The following is a 23,955-nucleotide window of genomic DNA, read 5'->3' as shown; positions in this document are numbered from 1 at the left end:
GCCTAATTAAATGAAAATTTCAAAATTAAAAAAAAATATTTCCTGACATCCATATATGCCGAGAATTTTATCCCCCGATAACAAATTCCTAATTCTGTAGGGGGAGTGTGTGAATAAATGGTGAAAATTTACAACATCACTTTGATGGGAACCCTGATAAAATTGGGGGTCCTGGGTTTACTAAGACTGTAAAATCATTTTTGAGCAATGTTTTTTTTTCTTTTTTTCCTTTGGAAAGCAGTCTTCCTCGCATCAGACCCGTTTGTTTACAGTTCCATTGTCGAATTCCTCTCTCCCTGTACACCCAGACGTTGAGATACAGCTTAAGTGTTAAATCTAAACCTCCTATCCTCAGTTCTCAGAAAAGGCCAATTCCTGTTGTCGGGGCTCGAGGAGCCAGTGGCAAACACTGAAGGCGGCGGCCCGAAGTCCCCAGCCCAGGCCTTCCCTGCCGGAGCGCAGAGCTGTGGCGAGTGCCTGGGCCGGGCTCTGCACCCGCCCCGCGCCGTCCAGCCCCGCGCCCGCATCCGTGGCGGCCCGCACTGAGCGCGGCCTTAGGTCTGCTGGGGGCGGGGCTCGGCCCTGCGCCCGCCGAGGGGATGGCGGGGACGGCCGGCTGCCAGTGGAGCCCTGAGCATCTCTTGTCGTGGGTGCAGGAAGACGGACGAAGCCGCCTGCATTCCTGCAAAGTACCGGGCGTCGTTCCCGCGCCACCACGCTGTAGCCTCGGAGAGCAGCAGACAACGTCACGAAGAACTGCGACCCCAGCGCGCTCCCCCCTCCGCTTCCCAGCCACCTCGCCTCCCCCCGCCTTCTTTCCGCGCACACCCCGCCCCGTGAGCTGCCACGTGAGGGAATCCACTAGTCAGCCTATGGGGGCCGGCTCCGCCCTCCGCCCCCGCCTTGCCCCCGCTCCGCGCGCCGCCACGTGATGCGGCTCACCGCCAGCCAATGGGCGCCGGCCTTGCCTCGCGCCCCGCCCCGCGCGCCGTGGCCGTTTGAAGTGACTAATTTCTGTCATATGACTGAGGCGCTCATGGGGGTGGCGGGGCGGCTCTAGGAGCGGGGGCCTAGCAAGCGCCCAAAGGAGCGAGCCTGGTCTGGCCGTGGTCAGCATGGCCCCTACGCTGTTCCAGAAGCTCTTCAGCAAGAGGAGCGGGCTGGGCGCGCCCGGTCGGGACGCGCGGGACCCGGACTGCGCGTTCAGGTAGGGCGCCGCGGGGCGGCGGGGCGGCGGGGCGCGGCGGCGGGGCGCGGCGGCGGGGCGGGGGGAGGTGCGCGGAGCCGAGGGCCTTGTGGGCTCCGGGCTCCAGATGTGCAGGGGCCTCGGGTGTGGTGCCCGCGCGGCAGCGCAGCGCGGGACCGGGACCTGGGCCTCGGCGGGGAGGGGCTGGGCAGCGGGGGACCTGCGCTGGAGGCTGGAGCGCCGCCTCCTCGCCCCACTACCCCCATCCCTGCAGCGGCCCCTTCCCCCTCCTCGCCGTCGGTTTGTTTACGTCCTGCCCCGCTGCCACGCGCGGCTTTGCCTTCCCCCCGAGCCCCGCGGCCTGAGCTGGGGTCCACACGCCTTCCTGGCAGCGAGTAGAGTTGCGAGCGGGCTGCCTTGGACCTCAGCCCCGGTCCTGGAGAGGGGCCCAGAAGTTCTCCCCTCTTCCCTGAGACCCGTCGCCCTCCGGGTGCTCCATTCCAGCTCGCTTGCTGTCGTGGGGGGAGAGCTGCACGTTTTGGCCAACCTTCGGAGGGTGGAAGACTGGAGGAGCGAGTAGGCAAGGTGCCGTTCTTTCAGGTTTCTTGGAAGCTAATATTGGAAGTGTGCAGTTACCGGAGCGAGCGGTCTTACTGAGAAAGGCGAAACCCAAGAGGTTATGGTTACTACCGACTAGACTGGAGCAGGACCGAACCAAACGGAACACGGCCTTAGAATTGACCATTGGAATCCTCCCGTTACAACTGTTACCAGAAGGGAGTCTCTAAAAATTGAAAACGATAGCACAACAGGCTTTATTAATTTTTGTTTGCGGTACCTGTTGCTGGTAGAAAAACTTAGAATTGTAAGAAAATGTAGTAGAACCATGAATTTAAGGTGGATTTAGTCGCCAAAACGCATTTGAACAAGAGATGATGTCTTTCACATAGCTCTCATACTTGCTGCGGTGTGGAAACTTGTATATATAACTAGGCTAAATGTCACATATCACTCAAACCTGGTAGGAGCCCAGTTCAGTAGTAGTAGGAAAAAATGAGAGTCTGTTAAATTTTGCAACAGGCAAAAGTTTGAAATGACTGTGCCACACTGGTAAAAGGTTTTCATATTCTTAAAATTATTCACTCTCCGTAATGCAGGTCATATTACTAAACATTCAATAATACATGTGGAATCGCAGTGGTAAGTGGAGAGAAAACTGGCGATTAGAGGAAGAAAAATCTCACTGTAAACATCTTGGAAAGATGTTTAGTAAAACAGATTTTCTAGGTTTAGGTCTTTTCCCCTGGGAAATAAATGTCTTGCTATGCTCATCTAATGATGACTTTTAAAAAAAATATTTCTTTACTGATTTTCTTCTGAAAAATGAAAGTGTAGTCTGGATAATACTACATTGAGACATCCAGTAAATCCAGAGTCAGTAGAAAGCAGGTTTAGGATATTGAAAAGGTGACATTTGATTAGGCTTTCTATTTCTGGGCAAAGATGGACTTTGAGGTACTCAAGTTTCCAAGGGTCTCAAGTCGCTCATATGAGAAAACATTTTCATGTCAATTTTTTTAAAATGTAAAGCCTACTATATTGTTGTGTAACACTATTTTAGAGTTGTCAAAACACTTTCTCATTAGTTATCGCATGTGGTATTTCGCAACCTTGAGAGATAGAGCAAGTAGCAGTGTAGATAACCATTTGATCCTTTTTCCAGTGGAAGTAAGAATTATGTATAAGCCCAGTAAGTGCAGTACCATTTAGAAGTGATTGCTTAAAAAAAAAAAGATTAAAAAAAAAAATGGGGATCCCTGGGTGGCGCAGTGGTTTAGCGCCTGCCTTTGGCCCAGGGCGCGATCCTGGAGACCCGGGATCGAATCCCATGTCGGGCTCCCAGTGCATGGAGCCTGCTTCTCCCTCTGCCTGTGTCTCTGCCTCTCTCTCTCTCTCTGTGTGACTATCATAAAAAAAAAAAGAAAAAAATGTGTACAAGTGTACATGTGAGAAAATGAAAACCGATTAACATCATGCAGCTAGTAATTTGCAAATCTTGGTAACTCAGGTATTTTTTTTTTAAACTTCATTGAGGTATAATTTACATACAATAAAATTAAGCCATTATAAGTGCATAGTTCTGTGAATTTTGTTACATGTGTATACAGTTTTGTACTCACCACCCCAGTGAAGTTTTAGAACACTTACCCCCACAAGAACTTGTTTTATTTATTTACTCATTCATTCATTCATTCATTCATGAGAGACAGAGAGAGAGGCAGAGACACAGGCAGAGGGAGAAGCAGGCTCCACGCAGGGAGCCTGATGCGGGACTCGATCCTGGGCCCAAGGCAGGTGCTAAACCGCTGAGCCACCCAGGTATCCCAAGAACTTGTTTTAAAACACAGCATTCCCCCAGAAGCTTCCTTAAGCCCCTCTGTAGTCAGTTCTTCACCCATTTCACTGAGGGCGGGCACCAATCTGCTCTAATGACTGAAGTTTTGACTTTTCTAGTATTTCCTATAGATGTTATCATATTGTTTATAGTCTTTTCCATCTGGCTTATCACTCAGAGTGACAATTTTTGAGATTTATCTAAGTTGCGCTTACCAGTAATCCCTTCCATTTTACTGCTGAGTAGATGCCCTTGTATGGGTATACCACAATTTCTTTATCCATTCATTACCAATCAGTAGACATTTGAGTGTTCTTAGATTTGGGTAATGATGAACAATGGTGCTGTGAACATTTGTGTACAAATCTTTATGCAGATATGTGTTTTCATTTTCTTCAGTGGTTACCTAGGAGTGAGATTGCTGGGTCACATGGTAAGTATATGCTTAGCTTAAAAAAAAATTGCCCAACTTTTCTGAAGTAGTTGTACCATTTTGTATTCCCATGAGCACTGTCTGAAGGGTACAGTTGCTCCGTATCCTCTCCAATACCTGGTATCTGTTAGTCAATTTTTTTAATAAAGATTTTTTTTTGATATTGTGAAGAACACCTAACAACATTTACCATGTTGAACGTTTTTGAGTCTTTTGGATTATAGCCATTCTAGTGGATATAGTGGAATCTTACCATGTGTGTAGATTTTTTAGATTTATTTTAGAAAGAGAGCACGCATGAGCGGGTAGGGGTGGAGAGAGGGGGAGAGAGAATCCCAAGCAGATTCTGCACTGAACATGGAGCTGGATACAGGGCTGGATATCACGACACCAAGATCATGACCTGAGCTGAAACTGAGAGCCCATTGTTTAACAGACTAAGCTACACAGGCACACCTCTTATTATGATTTTAATTTGTATTTCCCTAATAACAAATGATGTAACTGGTTTTAGAGTTGATTAAAATTTCATTCCAGTGTACCATGCTCTCCTTTCTAGAATCCTTTTTTGGTTTGCTTTGGTTTTAGTCAGTTTAAGTTGTTAAATCTGACTTGGACATGGCCATTGGCAACTCCTAGCTGGGTGTCTAAGAGTCAGTTCCTAGAGTTAGCACTATATACAGGCCCAGTGATAATAAGTCACAGTAGGGCTCTAGAGTAGGAGAGACTTTTGATACGAATGAAGCTTTAGAAGCCTTAAAATAATGTCTTTCTTGGTTACCCCATTGGAAAAGAAGGTCAGGAATCACCCCCTTCCCTTCAGTTTTCACTTTTAAGACCGTTACCATCTAGATTTCTGTGTGCTTGTCTAACCTAAGCTTCTTGAACTGGAGATGAATATGAAGGATATCACAGGGGGTATCATTTCAGTAATTTATAGAATTAAAACAGTAATTTGTTTTCATATTTTTGAGGATTTGGGAAAGAAGGTGCTTTCTAGAAGAACATACTGTTTTATGTTTTCTCTATCAGGCTATTTTGGAAGAAAGAATTAAGTGTAAGTCCAGTAACTGCAATACATATAAAACGATTGCTTTAAAAATAAAATTCTTGGGGAAAAGTTTAATTTGATGAAGAAGTTTGTTTTACAGTTAAATGTCTATAGGACATAATTCATGTTTTGTTAAAAAGATGCTGTATGTTTGTTTTATTCATAATGCACGAGCATTTGCTTTTACTGTCTGTACCAGAAATTCTTACCCTGTTGTAACAAACTCTTAATTGTTCTTTTTTCCGTTACTTTTGTCTTGCTCCAAATTATTATCAACTTTATCCTTTTAAAAAAAGTAAATTCTGATTATGATCAGCATGCAAAATGGTATAGAATTTAATATATGCATTACAGAGTAATTTTAAGGATTCAGAGAGAAATCATGTTAAGTACTTAATGCAGTGCTTAGCATATGGCATTCAGGAACCAAAAGTTGTACTATGACGATTCCATGCCTATGTGTAAAACCATTTTGTTTAGGCCCAAACTCCTTAAAGTGCTACTGTATTGTGTGGCTTTTGCAAAGTGTCTAGCCTTTTCCTTTCTTTTTAAATTAGTATAAGGGCATTTCTGAAAACAGAGCTATTATTCTATTATTATACTTAACAGAAATTCCTTAAGATCATTTTAGACTATATTAATATTTTCTCAGTTGTTTCAAGATGTCTTTTTATACCAGATTTGTTGACTTAGAGTCTTTTGGGGGGGGGGGGCGCGAGGAGGAAAGAGAGAATGGTAGGGGAGGAGGGATTAGGGAAGGAGCAGAGGGAGAGAATCTTAAGCAGGCTGCATTCCTGGCATGGAGCCTGACATGGGGCTCCAGCTCATGACCCTGAGATCATGATCTGAGCTGAAATCAAGGGTCAGATGCTTAACACCCTGAGCCACCCAGGAGCCCAGGTTTGAATTAGAGTCTTTAAAGAGTCTGCATATTATATTTGTGATTATGTTGCTTAAGTAATTTTTATTCTGTAACAGTTTCTCTCCCCCACCCTCCTTTAAAATATGACTTCTTGTTGAAACTGGGTTATTTTCTTTACAAATTTCTCACATTCTTTATGCGGTTATTTGCTTCATAATGGTTTCTAATTCAGTGCTTCCCAGTATTCTGTGTTTTATTTTTATTTTTATTTATTTATTTTTATTATTTTTTTTTTGTATTCTGTGTTTTAACAAGCCTTGTCTAGGTTATTCTAATGCTCAAGTTTGAGAACCAGTCCTATAACTTACTCTATTTCCAGAAAGTTGGTAGTTATTGTATTAGATTCAGGTTTAGGTTTTTTTTTGTTTTTTTTTTTGATAAAAATATCCCATAGATATTTGTTGTATATATCCTACCCATTAGAGTTACATGGTGTCTCGTTCTCCCTGTAGTGATGCTAGGTTTGGTAACTTGTATCAGCTTTATTCTTATAAGATTACCCTTTCCCTAATGGCGTAAGCATGTTTTGTTGATTATTGTCTGAATCCATTATTTTGTTAGGGGTTGTAAAATACTAATATTCTGGTTGTTTAATTCTTCCTGCATTTATTTCCTGGAAGGAATTTTTCTTACTACCCATTTGGCTACTCTTTGCTATAGGAAATGTAGCATATAAGTTTCATTGTTTACCTTTGTAGTGTGTCAGAATATTTTATAATGAGTTGTTTAGTGAGGGTTTTCACTTTGTCATTTTTTAGTATCATCACAAGCTTCTGGATTTTAATGTGTTTTAATACATTATAGTCAAATGGTCCCATGTTTGGCCAGTAGAAGACTTTTCAAGTTGATATTTGTGGCATTGTGACATGATCTCTTTAATCTTTGATAACTTCTGCTTTCTTTTGGACTTTTATTAATCCTCTCTTTCTCTTCTATGATTTTATTGCCCTGGACATGGTTTAGATTCTGTGATGTGCCATGCTGTGCTGTTCTCTGTTCTTGGCATAGTCTTCTGTACTTTTTTGGTTTAGCTTTCTGTAGTGATCATCTGGACTTATTCTAATTATCTTTCCTCCAGGAAGCCTTTTTTTATTTCTCTCAGAGTGAGTTAGGTTTCACTGGAATTTTCTTCCATAGCTTAATGCATTTCCTTCTGTGACATCTATTACAGTTATCATTATTTGTCCATATCTCTCTTCTTTGCTTGCTTGAGTTCTCTTTAACTTCAAGGTGGATTTTGGAGTTAGAACCCAGTAGATCCACCTGTTGGATTGTTTGCAGGAAATGGATATGTAGGTTTCTAGCTGAAACTAGATAGATGCCATTTTTTTGAGGGAGAGAATATAAGACTGAAAACATGTCTTGACTAGCCTAACAAAAGTAGCAGCCTTCTCTTCTGTTCTGTATCACACACGTTTTATATTCTTCATAGCTCATTTTATAATTTACCATCTGTCTCCCCCAAGTTCACATTGTGCCGGTATACTGTGCAGTGCCTGAACATATGCTCAGTAAATATTTATAGAATGAATATATGAAATAATTTCAAGCACAGAGGGAGAGAGTCAAAAAGTTCTCTTTTGGGATTTGGTCTAGATTTATTTGCTAGTTAGAGATACCCACTTAGAGATGTCCAGTTGATGGTTTAACAAAGTAAATGTAGATTTCATAGCTGAGGTTGATTCACAGTAGAGTTGGGACTGGAGATAGCTTATGGTCAGTATTAAAACTAAGGGAAGGGATGAGATCAGTCTAAGAAAAGGTGTATATAGGGTATTGGAAAGAACAAGGCTTTGCTCTGAGGAAACTTAAAATGTACAGATGTAGGACAGGAAAGTCTAAAAAGAAGAAAATGGCAAGAGAAACACTGGGAAAGCCAGGGATGTGTGGTGTTAGGAAAGTTCCAAAGGGAAAGTGTTTAAAAAATGATGGTGTAATTAACTGTTTTCTGTATGCTGGTTGCTGACAGGTCTTGTGAGATGACAGAAAAGTACCTATTGATTTGTCAAGTTGGAGATAAGTAGTAACCTTAATTTGTATGTTAGTGTGTATATGTGGGGGGGGGCATGTTTAGGGGAGAACATGAGATAGATGTGGAATAAATGCGAGGTGATAAATGGCTTCACTGCTAAAGCTCTTTTTTTCCCATAGGAGAAATAGTGTGTAGTACTGTGTTATTTTTTCACTTTCAGTATTCTGATTCTTTATCACATTTTACAATTCTGAAGTTCTTTTTTCTCCTTAAAGATTTTATCTCGGTGGTTCAGTTGGTTAAGTGTCTGTCTTCAGCTCAGGTTATGATCCTGGGGTCCTGGAATTGAGCCTCATGTTGGGCTCCCTGCTCACTTGGCAGGGAGACTGCTTCTCCCTCTCCCTCTGCCTGCTTCTCCTCTTGCTTGTGCCCTCTCTCTGCCAAATAAACATGTAAAAAAAAAAAAAAAAGATTTTATCCATTCATTTTGAGAGAGAGAGAGCATACAAGCGTGAGTGCAAGTAGGGGGTCGGGCAGAGGAAGACAGGAAGAGAGTCCCCCATCTAGACTCCACACTGAGTGCAGAGCCCAACATGGGGCTCAATCCCAGAACCCTGAGATCATGACCCAAGCTGAAATCAAGAGTCAGATGCTTGACTGACTGGGCCACCCAGGGGCCCCAAGCTTCTGAATTTCTTAAGCTGGCTTTTTAATATTTTCAATGTTGGTAAGGATTGTATTTCAGAAATTTTGTTTTTTCAGTGTTAATTTTAAAGATTTATTGCATTCTCAAGGACATTTTTTATTTAAAAATACCACCTCTTCTTTAACTCTATATTAGAAATAGTAGAAGGTTCTAATATTTTTTTTACAGAGAGTTCTGAGGAATCATATTTTTCTTATTAAAGTGAAAAGCTGAGAATTGTAAGTAATTGCATATTAATGCTTTTTGGTAGCAGTGTTTGGTCCTAAGAGTCTGATTTTGCAGTAAGAAATGCAAATATGTTTTATTGTTAATTTGTTTTGCTTTTCTATCTCTAAGTAGTATTAGATTTGTGTTTCAGAACCACGTTTATTTAAAGAAAATAGGTGACTGAAAAATATAACTTTAATATTTATAAAACTTGGACTTCAAAGGGACAGTTTAAGATAGGTGTAGTAAGATCCTGAACTCATCTTCTCTTATGGACACAACAAATCTGCAGCTACAATTGGAATAATTTCCTCTGAAAAAGTTCTGAAGACTACATGAACAGTGCCTCCACAACAAAGGAAAAAAGGACCACATTGAGACAAGGAGAAACAGGGCTATTCTCTTGCCAGAAACTGCACCTAGGTATGGTGACCCACAATCAGGAGGGATCTTAAAAATCTTTCCCCTGAGGAGCAAGACTTTTGTGCCCTACATCAGGTACCGTAACCCTTGGATCCTGCACCATAGAAACAAGCCCCCAGTATGTAAGACCAGTGGGGCCTATGTTCAGGAGAACCAAAGAATGGAGAACCTGCTCTTCAAGGGCATGTGCGCAGACTTACTTGCCCTAGGACCTAGCAAAAAATGAACAGATTGAAAAGTGCCTAGATCATATATGAAGGAGAAAGCCTTAATGTTTAATCTTAAAAGGACCACCAGAAAGACAGGGACCTGTTGAGACTCTCTGGGAACACAATTGCTGGTGGGGGCTACTTTTGTCCTCTACCTTGCTCATGCCAGCACTGGTGGGCACCATTTTGGCAATTTCCTTCTAACGTGCTAGCACAGGGTGGTGCACCCCACTCCCATGTGCCATGTCACAGCCAGCCTCTAAGCATCTTTCACCCCCTTGAGCTGCAGTTACATTACAGCTGGTTGGAAAAGTACCCTGCCCCTCTGTGCCATAGCCAGCTGAGCAAGTGCACCTCAGTCCCCACATTGCAGCTGCAGCTTTGTCATAGCTGGCTGTTTTGCTCAGCCCACACTAGGGGTGCCCGTTGAGTGCCTAGCTCTGGTTGCTGGGAGATTGTACTTCAGGGCCCCACGGGTCATCTACAAAAGGCCACTCACTCCTTCAAGACTTTGAGAGGTAGCTGTTTTGCTGAATACAATGAAATAAACAGAACCAGGTAAAATGAGTAGATTTAAAAATATGTTCTAAACAAAAGAACAAGATAAAACCTCAGGAAAACACTTCACTGGACTCCATGTTTAGTGTGGAGCCAACTAAAACAACAAAAAGGATTTCACTGAAATGGAGGTGAGTAATCTGGAGGTTCAAAGTAATGGTTATAAAGATGCTCACTGAAGTCAGGAAGGAAATGAATGCAGTGAGAACTTAAAAAAATGGAGAAAACATAAAGTACCAAATGGAAGTCACAGAGTTGAAGAATACAGTAACTGAACTGGAAAATATATTAGAGGGTTTCAGTGGCAGACTGTATGAAGCAGAAGAATGGATCAGTGAACTGGAAGACCAAGCAATGAAACTCACCTAGACAGCAGCAAAAATAATTTTAAAAAGGAAAGATTGCTTAAGGACTTTTGTGTCAACATCAAGCAGGGTAACATCCACATTATGGGGGTCCTAGAAGGAGAGGGAGAGAAAGGGGCAAAAAACTTACTTGAAGAAATAATGATGAAAACTTCCTTAGTGTTGGAAAGGAAACAGCTATCCAGGTCCTAGAGAGTTCCAAGTAAGATAAAGAGACACACCAAAACACATTATAATTAAAATGTCAAAATTTAAAAATACTTTAAAGCAGCAAGAGAAAACAACTTTTTATATACAAGGGAAACCCCATAACACTATTAGCAGATTTTTCAGCAGAACTTTCTAGGCCAGAAGAGAGTAATGTGACATATTCAAAAGTACTGAAAGGAATAAACTTGCAACCAAGAATACTCTACCTGGCAAGTTATCTTTTAGAATAGTAATTTTTCAGATAAGGAAAAACTAATGCAGTTCATCACCACTAAATCAACTCTACAAGACATATTGGAGGAATTTCTTTAAGCTGACAATGGCACTAATTAATGATAAAAAAAAAAAGCATAGCAAAGTAAAAATCTTACTGGAAAAGGTAAATATACAGTAAAGGTAGTGGTTTAATCACTTATAAAAGCATGAAAGTCAAGAGACAAAACTAAAACTACAATAACTTACCTAAAGATTAAAGTAAAAATATATAAACTACAACACCCAAAACAAAACATTGTGGGGAGAATAAAATGTATAGTTTTGGAATATATCAACTTAAAATAGACTTATATTCAGAGGATGTTATATGTGAACCTCATGGTAACCACAAAGCAAAACTTATAGTAAAATACAAAATAAAATGAAAAAGGAGTCTAAACATAACACTAAAGAAAGTTATCAAGAAAGTTACCACAAGTGAAGAGGAAAAGAGGAGAAAGGAACAGAGGGGAACTACAAAATAGCCAAAAAACAATGAAATGGCAACAAGCCACATACCTATTAGTAATTTCTTTAAATGTAAATGAACTAATTCTCCAGTCAGAACACAGAGTGACTGAATGGATTTTAAAAAAAGGACTTATCTGTATGCTGCCTATAACAGACTCACTTCAGAATAAGGATACACACAGACTGTGAGTAGAGGGATGCAAAAGATATTCCTGCAAATGGAAATGAAAAGAAAGCTGATGTACATATACTCTTACCAAAGTGGATTTTAAAACAAGAATGTAATAGGAATGCCTGGGTGGCTCAGTTGGTTGTCTGCCTTCAGCTTGGGTCATGATCCCTAGGTTCTAGGATTGAGTCCCACGTCTGGCTCCTTGCTCATTGGGGAGCCTGCTTCTCCCTCCGCCTGCTGACCTCCCTGCTTGTGTGCTCGTGTGCACGCGCGCTGTCTCTCTCAAGTAAATAAATAATGTAATAGTAGACAAAGAAGGGCAATACATGTTAAAGTGGTCAATTTATGAAGAAGACAGAGCGTTTGTAATATATATGCACTTAGCTTAGAAGCCCTAAAATATATAACGCAAATATTGAATGACCTAATGAGAGAAATTGACAATACAATAATAGTAGGAGATGTTAATACCTCACTCACATCAGCGGATAGGTCAGACAAAATAGGGAAACATTGGTCTTAAATGATACATTAGACCAGATAGACTTAAGAGAGATAAAGAGAACATTTCATCCAAAAGTAGCAGAATACATATTCTTCTCCGGTCCATATGAAACATTGTCTGGGATAGATCACATTAGGCCACAAAACAATTCTCAATGAGTTTAAGAAGATTGAAAGCTTATCAACTTTTTTCCAACCACAGTATAAAACCAGAAATCAATTACAGGAAGAAAAATGGAAAAACCACAAAATGTGGTGGTTAAACAGCATGCCACTCAATAGCCAGTTGGTCATTGAGGAAATCAGAGAAGAAATGAAAGAATGTCTAGAAACAAATGAAAACACAAATTATATACCAAAATATTTGGGATGCAACAAAAGTGGTTATAGAAGGGAAGTTTATGGCAATAAAGCTCGTTTCTACCTCAAGAAACATGAAAAATCTTAAACCATCTAATTTTACACCTAAACAAAGTAGGAGAAAAAGAATGTGATACCCAATTTAGTAGAAGGAAGGAAATAAAGATCTGAGTGGAAATCGAGGAAATAGAGGCAAAAAGACAATAGAAAAAAATAAGTGATACTAAAGAGCTGGTTCTTTGGAAAGATAAAAATGACAAACCTTTAGCTAGACTCACTAAGAAAAAGAGAGAGTGCTCACATGAATAAAAAAAAAATGAGATGTGGGATCCCTGGGTGGCGCAGCGGTTTGGCGCCTGCCTTTGGCCCAGGGCACGATCCTGGAGACCCGGGATCGAATCCCACGTTGGGCTCCCGGTGCACGGAGCCTGCTTCTCCCTCTGCCTGTGTCTCTGCCTCTCTCTCTCTCTCTCTGTGACTCTCATAAAAAAAAAAAAAAATGAGATGTTACAACTGATAATACAGAATACAAAAAAATCATAAAAGGCTACTATGAACAATTATATACCAATGAGTCAAACAAGCTAGAAGAAGTGGAGAAATTCCTAGAAGTATACAAACTTCAGGACTGATTCATGAATAAATAGAAAAGCTGAATAGACTCATTGATAGTTAAGGACATTGAATCAGTAATCAAAAACCTACCAACAAACAAAAGTCCAGGATCAGACAGCTTTACCTGAATTCTACCTAACTTTATAGGTTTTAATATCTGTCTTTCTTAAATGATTCTAAAATGATGAAGTGGAGGGAATGCTTCCAAACTCATTTTATGAAGCCAGCTCACCCTCATACCAAACCAGAGAAAGATACCACAGAAAAAGAAAATTACAGGCCAGTATCCTCAGCAAAAAATTAGCAAACTAAATTCAGCAATATATAAAAAGAATCATACACCATGATCAAGTGGGATTTATTCCAGGAATGCAAGGATAGTTCAGCATCTGCAAATTTATCAACATAATAACAAAATGAAAGATAAAAATGTCATTTCAATAGATGCAGGGGAAAAAATCGACAGATTTTAACATCCATTTGATGAAAACTCAGCAAATTGGGTATGGAGAGAATATACCTCACCAGAACAAAGGTCATATATGACAAATTCACAGCTAATACCATATCCAGTGGCAAAAAGCTGAGAGTTTTTCCTGTAAGATCAGGACCAAGACAATGATACCCGTTCTCCACAGTTTTATTTAACATAGTATTGGAAGGCCTACACATAATAATTAGTCAAAAAAGAAATTATGTATACACAAATTGGAAAGGAATAAGTAAAATTGTCACTATTTGCAGATGGCTTATATTATATATAGAAAATCATAAAGATTTTACCAAAAAAAGTTAATAAATGAATTCAGTAGAGTTGTAGGATACAAAATTAATATGCAATCTATTGCATTTTATTTTATTTTTTCTATTGCATTTTATACACTAATAATGAGCTATCAGAAAGAAAAATTAGATAATCCATTTACAGTTGCATCAAAAAAGGGATCCCTGGGTGGCGCAGCGGTTTGGCGCCTGCCTTTGGCCCAGGGCGCGATCCTGGAGACCCGGGATCGAATCCCACGTCAGGCTCCCGGTGCATGGAGCCTGCTTCTCCCTCTGCCTGTGTCTCTGCCTCTCTCTCTCTCACTGTGTGCCTATCATAAATAAATAAAAAAATTAAAAAAAAAAACAGTTGCATCAAAAAAGAATAAAATACCTAGGAATAAATTTAACCAAGGTGGTGAAAGCCCTATACCCTGAAAACTATAAGGCACTGATGAAAGAAATTAAAGAAGATGTAAGTAAATGGGAAGATATTCCATGCTCCATGGATTAGAATTAATATTGCTAAAATATCCATACTACCCTAAGTAATCTATGGATTTGATACAGTCTCTACCAAAATACAAGCGGCATTTTTCATACAACTGGAACAAATAATTCTGAAAATTGTATGGAACCATAAAAGACCCCTAACAGCCAAAGCAATCTTGGGAAAGGAGAAAGCTAGAAGCATCACACTCCCTGATTTCAAACAATATTACAAAGCTTTTGTAATCAAAACAGTATAGTATCAGCATGAAAACAGACACATAGATCAATGGAGCAGAATAGAAATTTCAGAAATAATCCCACACATATATGGCCAATTAATTTACAAAAGGGCAGGAATATGCAATGGGGAAAAGACAGTCTCTTCAATAAATGGTGGTGGGAAAACTGTGCAGCTACAAGCAAAAGAATAAAACTGGACCACGGTCTTACACCACCTACAAAATTTAACTGAAAATGTATTAAAGACTTAAATGTAAAACCTGAAACCATAAAACTCCTAGCAGAAGACTGATGGTAAGCTTCTTGACTTTGATTGTAGCAGTGCCTTTTGGGATCCGACTCCAAGGGCAAGGGCTATAAAAGCAAAAGTAATCAAATGGTACTACATCAAACTAAAAAGCTTTTTTAAAAAAAAATTTTTTTTTCTGTGTGATTATCATAAATAAATAAAAAAAATATTTTTATTATTCATGAGAGAGACAGAGAGAGGCAGAGACACAGGCAGAGGAAGAAGCAGGCTCCATGCAGGGAACCTGATGTGGGATTCAATCCATCCTGGGACTCCAGGATCACGCCCTTGGCCAAAGACAGGCGCTGAACTGCTGAGCCACCCAGGGATCCCCAAACTAAAAAGCTTTTGCACAGAGAAGGAAACTGTTTATACAATGAAAAGGCAACCTACAGAATGGAAGAAGATACAGATATTCAATAGGGGTTAATACCAAAAACATATAAAGTACTCATACAGCTCAACACCAAAAAAACCCCCCAAACAATCCAGTTTAAGGATCTGCATAGGCACTTTCCTAAAGAAGATATGCACATGGCAAACAGGCATATAAAAAGATGCTTAACCTCACTCAGTAATACTTGGGAAATGCTAATCAAAACCATGGTGAGTGGGGTGCCTGGGTGACGTACTTGGTTAAGCACTGACTCTTGATTTTGGCTCAGGTTGTGATCTCAGGATCATGAGATCAAGTCCTGTGTCAGGCTCCACACTGAGCATGGAGCCTGCATAAGGTTCTCCGTCTCCTCCCACTCTCACATACATACTCACTCTCTCTGTCTCCAAAGAAACAAAACAAAGCAAAGAAACCATACTGAGGTGTCACCTCACACCTGTCAGAATGACTGTTCTAAAATAAAGATAAGAGTATCGGAGAGGATGTGGAGAAAAGAGAATCCTTGTGCATTGTTGGAATGTAAATTAGTACAATCACTAAGGAAAACAGTGTAGAGGTTTCTCAAAAGATCAGAAAATAAAAACACTAATTTGAAAAGATACATATACCCCTGTTTCCACTGCAGCATTATTTACAGTAGTGAAGGTTTGAAAACAAATAGTGTCTTTCGGTAGCTGAATGGATAAAGATGGGTGTGTGTGTGGGCATGTGTGCATGCGTGTATGGTGGAATCTGTACCCATAAAAAATAATGCAGTTTTGCTATTTGCAACAACCCTGATGGACTTTCAGAGTACACTGCTATGTGAAATAAGTTAGGGAAAGACAAATACTACATGGTTTCACTTGTAAGTGGAATCTAAAAAACAAATACAAACCAAACAAAACAAAACCAAACCCAGATTCATAGATAAAGAGAACAGAGTAGTGATTGCCAGAGGGAAGGGGGGTTGAGAGCATGGAGCAAAATGTGTGAAGAGGAACAAGAGGTATAAACTTCTAGTTATAAAATAAGTAATGGGAATGTTATGTACAGTGTGGGAAATATATCCAATAATATTGTATTCACTTTGTATGGTGACAGATGGTAACAACTTATGGCAGTGATCAGTTTGCAGGGTGTAAAAATTTCAAGTCACTGTTGAGCATAGGAAACTGATACAATATTGTATGTCAGTTATACTTCAAGAATAAAAAAGCATGGTTAAGCTGTGGGACAAACTCCGGTAACTTAATAGATGGTAAGTGAAGTCTGATAAGGAAATGGGAGGATATTTGAAACACTTATGGTCAAAAAATTTTCCAGATTTGATTAAAAGTAGAAACGCAAAGGTCCAAGAATTTAAACAAACATAAGCATGGGAAACATGAAGAGAAGTACATGAAGGTACATGATAATAGAATTATTCAAAGTTATTGGAAAAGAGGGGCACCTGGGTGGCTCACTTGAGTAAGCAGCTGCCTTTGACTCAGGTCATGATCTCAGCGTCCTGGGATAAAGCCCAGCATCGGGCTCCCTACTCAGTGGGGAGTCTGCTTCTCTCTATTCTCTAGGCCTGCACTTGTGCTCGCTCTCTATCTCAAATAAAATCTTTAAAAAAATGAAGTTAGTGAAAAGGAAATTCTAAAACCAGAGATAGGAGAAGGATAACAACAGATTTCTTATAAGAACCATTGTGAGCCAAAAGAGATGGGGCAATATCTTTAAAGTACTGAAAGAAGAGAACTGCCAACCCGTAATTCTATACCCAGCAAAATTATTTTCCAAAATGAAAGTAAAGAGCTTTTCAGACAAACAAAAGCTGAAAGAATTCAATACAGCCAGGTCTCACATATAAGAAATAGGAAAGAAAACCATTCTAGCATAAAGGAAATGATATCATAAAGAAGCTAAGATCTGCACAAAAAAAGAGCTTATATAAAAGATAATTGTTTAAAACAAAAATAATCACAATATATAATAGGGGCTGTAACATAGAAATAAAAATGTATAACAACAATAGTTCCAAGGCCTGGAGAGGAGAAAGGAAATATATTGTTTTAAACTTCTTATACCATATTTAAAATGGTATCATTTCAAATGGAGGTAGACTATAATGTGATGATGCGTACTACAAATCCTTTTGAAACCCTATTTGCAGGAGTGCCTGGGTGGCACAGTCAGTTAAGCATCTGACTCTTGCTTTCAGCTCAGGTCATGATCTCATGATGTCAAACTCCACATCAGGCTCTGTGCTCGGTGAGGACTGACTTGATGTTCTCTCTCCCTCTCTCCCCGTCCCCCACTCAATGTGCATGTACACTCTCACTCTCTAAAGAATTTTTTTAAAAGATTTTATTTATTCATGAGAGACAGAGAGAGAGAGGGAGAGAGACAGGCAGAGGGAGAAGCAGGCTCCATGCAGGGAGCCCGATGTGGGATTCTATCCTGGGTCTCCAGGATCAGGCCTTGGGCTGAAGGTGGCGCTAAACTGCTGAGCCACCTGAGCTGCCCTAAAATAAAGAAATTTTAAAGAAAAAGAAACCGGGATCCCTGGGTGGCGCAGCGGTTTGGCGCCTGCCTTTGGCCCAGGGCGTGATCCTGGAGACCCGGGATCGAATCCCACGTCGGGCTTCCGGCATGGAGCCTGCTTCTCCCTCTGCCTGTGTCTCTGCCTCTCTCTCTCTCTGTGTGTGTGACTATCATAAATAAATAAAAATTTATTAAAAAAAAATAAAGAAAAAGAAACCCTATTTGCAAGACTAAAACAATGAAATAATTAAAGAGATATAGTGAATAAGCCAACAGAGATAAAGAGAATTATCAAGGGGTACAGGGAAACTTTTGGGCATGATGGCATGATGTATATGTTTATAATGTTGATTTGTATGGTTAATTTCATGGTGTATTTATGTGCCAAAACTTAGCAGCTTGGCTGGCTTTCTCAGAAACGCGTGCAACTCTTGATTTTGGGGATGTGAGTTTGAGCCCCTTGTTGGATGTAGAGATTATTTAAAAAAAAAAAAAAACTTAAAAAAATTATCACACTGTCACTTTAATATGTATAGCTTGTTGTATCTCAATTATATCTCTGTAAAGCTGTTTAAAAGGCAGTAGAACACCATGAAGAGAGTTGGAGAGCCAATGGAACAAAATGAGATCTATCATAGTATCTTTATAGAACTAATAAATCATAAAATACTAAGAACAAAAAAAGACTTGGATTCCATTTCTTATTGATATAGTAATTATTGTTTTAAATTCTTCTGACTTGATCTTTTAGGAAAGTCTTGTATAAAAAAACCCCAATGTAAAATGTAGCAGAATCTCTTTTATTTAAAGAAGTCCTAAACCATCTTCACATGATCTTCTGTTACTGGTATCACCATTCTCTTAGTCTACCAAATTGAAAATCAGAAAATCATGCTTTACTCTTTTCTGTGTCTGATTGCTATGTTTGGTTAAGTCCTTTTTATTCAAATTCTGCAGTATTGTTCTGCATTTTCCATGGTCATCATCTCAGACCTTTAATGCTTTTCAGAAAGACTTGCTAGAACTGCCCTTTTTTTGTATTGCCTTCTGTGCCATTCTGCTACATTGATTTTCCTAAACCATAATTCTGATCAAATCACTCAGTAATTTTCATTGTCTCCCTGTTGCTTACTTAATAGGGGATTGTTCTGTGCCAACTACTGTTTTAGTATTAATTCTCACATTAGTTTTATAAAGTAGGTCTGATTATTCCTATTTTATAGATGAGGTAATGAAGGCACAGAGAAATGAAAAAACCTTGCCCCAGGTCACACAGTAAGTGATGAAATTAATATTTGAATTCAGACATGTGAATTCCACTGCCTCTATTTTTAACGAAGTTAAAACTCCTCAACTTGGCATATACAGTCTATTCTTGAGTTAGAGCTTGGATCTGAGTTCAGATTCCTGCCCCAGTGGTTTTTGTGTATATAATATTGAGAAGAGTTAAAGGTGGGGTGTGTGTGCACATGTCTGAGTTGGAGAGTGAATGGTACAGAGATAACCCCAGATTCCATGGCACCTATGGTATTAGAGTTGTTTTGAGGGTGAAATGGCATGAGAGGCACTCAAATGTTAGAATTCTTTCCCACACCTCCTCACCCTTCAGTTTCTCCTTCTAGTCTTTGTAATTTTTTCCTCTTGCTGTAGGTTCCAAATTAGATTGCTTGATATTTCCTGAGAATAATCTGGTTCGTGTGTTTGGACATTACTTAGAGTAATAAAACTATAATATAATTGTCTTGAAAGCTCCGGTAGAACCTGTATGTTTCCTATCAGGACAGTAATTTTCTTGTGTTGTGATTGCTGGTTTATGTATATATATTCTTCACTAGAATGTAAGTTCAGTAAAGGTACAACTTTTGCCTGACTTGTTGAGTGCTCTGTTCCTGGTGCTTGGCTAATGGAAGACATTCAATAAATATTTGATGAGTAAACAAATGAATAAAAATAGTCACTGAGTTGAAAGAATTCTAATTCATTTAACACATATTTCTGTTTTGGGTTATTTATCTAAAGTAGTCATCTAATGAGTAATGGCAGGTTTTTCTCTGAGATCAATGTTTACCAATTTAAAGGAAAATTTCATTGTTTTGACTTTTTTTTTAAAACAATTTGTTATTTTTTATTCTTTTGTTTTTTTAGTGGCAGAAATGGTCTGATTTTCAAGAAATAGGTTAGATCCATTTATTTCTTTAACACCTCATACTTTGCCCCCTTGCCACTTAACACATTCATAATATGTAAGTGTGTGCATGTGGGTGTGCAGAGGTTTTCCCTGACATAACTCACTATTTAAAAGTGATGGCTTTTTTGTTTCAATTTTTAAAACTTTACCCAAAACATGATTTTAAAGTTAAAACTATAAAATGAAGTCATCTATATAATTCTAGTCTCCATTCCTATCTCTTTTTTCTATTTTATTCCTTCTATATAGCCATTTTATATAGTTTTCATTTCATTCCATTATTTCTTTTTGAAAATGTTAGTTAACGTATATGTATATATAATATCTTCTCATTCTTCTGAAAAAGATTTGTGCTATTACACGCTATTTGGCACCTTTTTTCATTTGGAAATCACTGTATATTGCTTTACAGAGATCTTCTTCATTCTTTTTAACAGCTGTGGTGTAATCTATTGAATATGTATAATGGTTTATTTAACCAATCTCCCATTGATGAATGTTTGGATTGTTTCCCATCCTTAACTGTTAGAAATAATACTGCAGTGAATGGCCATTTACATATTTTCCCTCCTGAATACCTCCCGGTTATCATACCCATAATTTATTTTTTTATTTTTAAAGATTTTATTTATTTATTCATAGAGACACAGGCAGAGGGAGAAGCAGGCTCCATGCAGGGAGCCCGACGTGGGACTCGATCCTGGGTCTCCGGGATCACGCCCTGGACCGAAGGCGGCGCTAAACCGCTGAGCCACCCGGGCTGCCCCCATACCCATAATTTAATGGTACTTTTCAGTAGCAGCATATTTTAAATAGTTCTTAGAATTATATTTGGGTTTTTATTTTACTTTTGTGTTGTAAAGCTTAAGCTAACATAATGTAATATGTGCAACATCATGAAAACTGAATATTGTAGAGGTGATTACTTTGATAAGGTTCGGGGTCTTTTAGGTGTAGAATTTAGAGGGGTTATAATTGGCAAATTCAACTGACAGTAGGAGGCTCCAAACAGTTGAGTTTTCTTTTAATTTATCCCATTGCTGTCATCTTGTTCCTCCACTTTTAAAAGTACAATGTACTGAAGTTTAACATGTATACAGAAAAATCTGTAGATCATAAAACAACTCAGTAAGTTTTCTCAAAGTGACTACACTTCTCTAACCGTCCAGGTGCAAAAACAGAATTTTACCAGTATCCTAGAAGCCTGCTTCACTCCCCCCTTACTTTTTTTGAGGTTAACCACTATCCTGACTTCTAATATTGTAGATTAGTTTTTTCTGTTTAACTTTATGAAATACAGCCATGTTGTACTCACAAATCTTGTGCCTGGCTTGTGTTAGATTTATTTAATAATTTTGTTGCATGTGGCAGTAGTTGTTGCTGTGTAGTATTTCATTGTGTGAGTATGCAATAATTGATTTGTCCATTCTCTTATTGATAGGGAATTGTTTCCAACCAAAGGGTTGTTTCTAATTTTTTACTTCTAAGAATAATGCTGCTATGATTATTCTTCTGTATGTTTTTTGGTGTACAGATGCTGAATACCTTAACTAATAGTTTCTCTTCAGCATTTTTGTGTGTGGAGTATAATTTTTTTTTTAAGATTTTATATATTTATTCATGAGAGAGACAGAGAGAGAGAGGCACAGACACAGGCAGAGGGATAAGCAGACTCCATGCGGGGAGCCCTACGTGGGACTCAATCCCGGGTCTTCAGGACCACACTCCGGGCTGAAGGCGGCACTAAACCGCCGAGCCACCCGGGCTGCCCCTAAATTTTATAACATTACCCAGATTACACAGATTGCATTCCTGAATGTGTTATGTCACACAAATTGCACAGATGTCAGAATTGCATATTTAACCCCAATATAATTGTGCAATATATTTATCCTCTAACACATAGTGGATATAGATGAAACCAGGCATTTTCATGTAAAATATGCAAAGTACACCAGTGATACCAGTTTTGCTGATGGCAGCAAGTACTGCAGTTATGCAGATATGCCATTTTAATAAAGTATTTGTTTAAAAGATTGTATTTTTTTATTTGAGGGAGAGAGAGCCGCGTGCACAAGCAGGGAGAGCAATAGAGGGAGAGGGAGAAGCAGGCTCCCTGCCGAGCATCCCGAAGCAAACCTTGATCTCAGGACCCCAGGACTTTGATCTGACGAGAATGCAGACACTTAACTGACTTAGCCACCCAGGCACCCCCAGATATGCCATTTTATTATTTTATTATTATTTTCTAAAAGATTTTATTTACTTATTAATGAGAGACACACAGAGAGAGGCAGAGACATAGGCAGAGGGAGTAGCAGGCTCCCTGTGGGAAGCAGGGATGTGGGACTCGATCCCAGGACCCCGGGATCACGACCTGAGCCAGAGGCAGATGCTTAACCACTGAGCCACCCAAGTACCCCTATTTTTATTTTCTTTTTAAGATCTAAATTTTTTGAGAGAGGGAGGGAGAGCAAGTACAAGTAGACGAGGGGCACTGAAGGAGAGGAAGGAGCAGGCTCCCTGCTGAGAAGGGAGCCCGACATGGGGCTTGATCCCAGGACTTTGGGATCATGTCCTGAGCTGAAGGCAGATGCTTAACCAACTGAGCCACCCAGGCGCCCCAGATAACCCCATCTTAAAAGCAGTATGTTAAACCTCCTCTATACAAAGATGAAGAAAATAGCTGTCAGGGAACTCACAACCTAATAGATGAAGTATGATGTGAAAACAACTTCTTTTGCATTGTGTTGCAGTCATTCAAATGTCTTAAAGAATGTGTGAAGTACTATAGTAACTAGAAGCAGGATAGATTTCCTTTAGCTGGAGGATTTAGATAAATACAGTTAGGGAAAGGATTCCAGGTAATATAAACAACATGAGCAGAGAGTCCCAAAGCTAGAAGATCACAAGTATATTCAAGGGACTTGGAGGAGTACAGGTTTGCTTGACCATAGGTTTATGAAAAGTAAATTAGGTCCAGATAATAAAAAATGCAATATCAAGAATTATTGTAAACGTTGAAAGCCCCTGAAATTTAAGGAGTGATGTTGATGTTTGAATGCTTGAAGTGGTTCTTGGTACCATAACTGTGATCTTGAATTTTATTTTATTTTTATTTTTATTTTTTAAAGATTTTATTTATTCATGAGAGGCACAGAGAGAGAGAGAGGCAGAGACACAGGCAGAGGGAGAAGCAGGCTCCATGCAGGAAGCCTGATGCAGGACTCAATCCCGGGACTCCAGGATCACACCCTGGGCTGAAGGCAGGCGCTAAACCACTGAGCCACCCAGGGATCCCAGATCTTGAATTTTAGAAGCATTTAATAAAACTGGTTAATACAGGCTATTTCATATCACCCATTTCTTATACCTGCATCCAGCAAATTTGTCTGCTTTTTAAACCACGTAACAGCTTCATTGATAGAAGACTCACATACCATACAATTCAGCCATTTACAGTATTTAATTCAGTTAGTTTTTTCACAAAAGTGCATGAGCATCACCACAATCAATTTTAGAACATTTTCATCATCTAAAAAGAAACCCTGTACCCATTAGAGTAACTCTCAGTTACCCCACCCTCTATCACCCACCTTCTTGAAGCCTTAGACAACCATTAATCTACTTTTTGTCTCTATAGAATTGCCTGTTCTGGACATTTCTCATAAATGCAGTCATGCAGTATGTGGTCTCTTGTGACAGTCTTCTTTGACTAGCATAATATTTTCAAAGTTCGTCCATGTTGTAGCATGAATCAGTACTTCATTCCCTTTTATTGATGAACAATATTTCATCATATGGATGTAACAATTTATCCATTCATTGGTTAATGGGTATTTGGGTGGTTTCCACTTTTTAGCTGGCTATTATGAGTAATTTTCTATATTTTTTTATTTTTTTATTATTTTTTTATGAGTAATTTTCCTGTGAGCTTTTGTGTATAAGTTTTGGTGTGAACATGTTTTTATTTCACTTGGGTATATATTAGGAATGAAATTTTTGGGTCATACGGTAGGTAAGTCCATGTTTAAAATTTTAAAGAATGGCCATCCTGTTTTC

General features: G+C 39.3%; 1 protein-coding gene across 5 annotated transcripts in view; it reads left to right on the top strand.

The window, feature by feature from the left end:
- The first annotated feature begins 1,005 nt into the window (after positions 1–1,005).
- Positions 1,006–23,955, top strand: part of FNIP1 (folliculin interacting protein 1) — a 154,778-nt gene continuing 131,828 nt past the window's right edge. For 3 of the 5 annotated variants that reach the window (XM_025432813.3, XM_025432812.3, XM_025432817.3), the window contains exon 1: positions 1,006–1,207. In XM_025432813.3, the coding sequence (XP_025288598.1) occupies positions 1,116–1,207 (92 nt within the window). In that variant the 5' untranslated portion in view covers positions 1,006–1,115. The remainder of the gene's footprint in view (positions 1,208–23,955) is intronic. The other 2 variants (XM_025432815.3, XM_035696876.2) reach the window with 2 other exon arrangements.

The sequence above is a fragment of the Canis lupus genome, chromosome 11 (genome assembly GCF_003254725.2).
Source record: "Canis lupus dingo isolate Sandy chromosome 11, ASM325472v2, whole genome shotgun sequence".
Lineage (NCBI taxonomy): Eukaryota > Metazoa > Chordata > Mammalia > Carnivora > Canidae > Canis > Canis lupus.
This window is presented reverse-complemented; position numbering and strand designations above follow the sequence as displayed.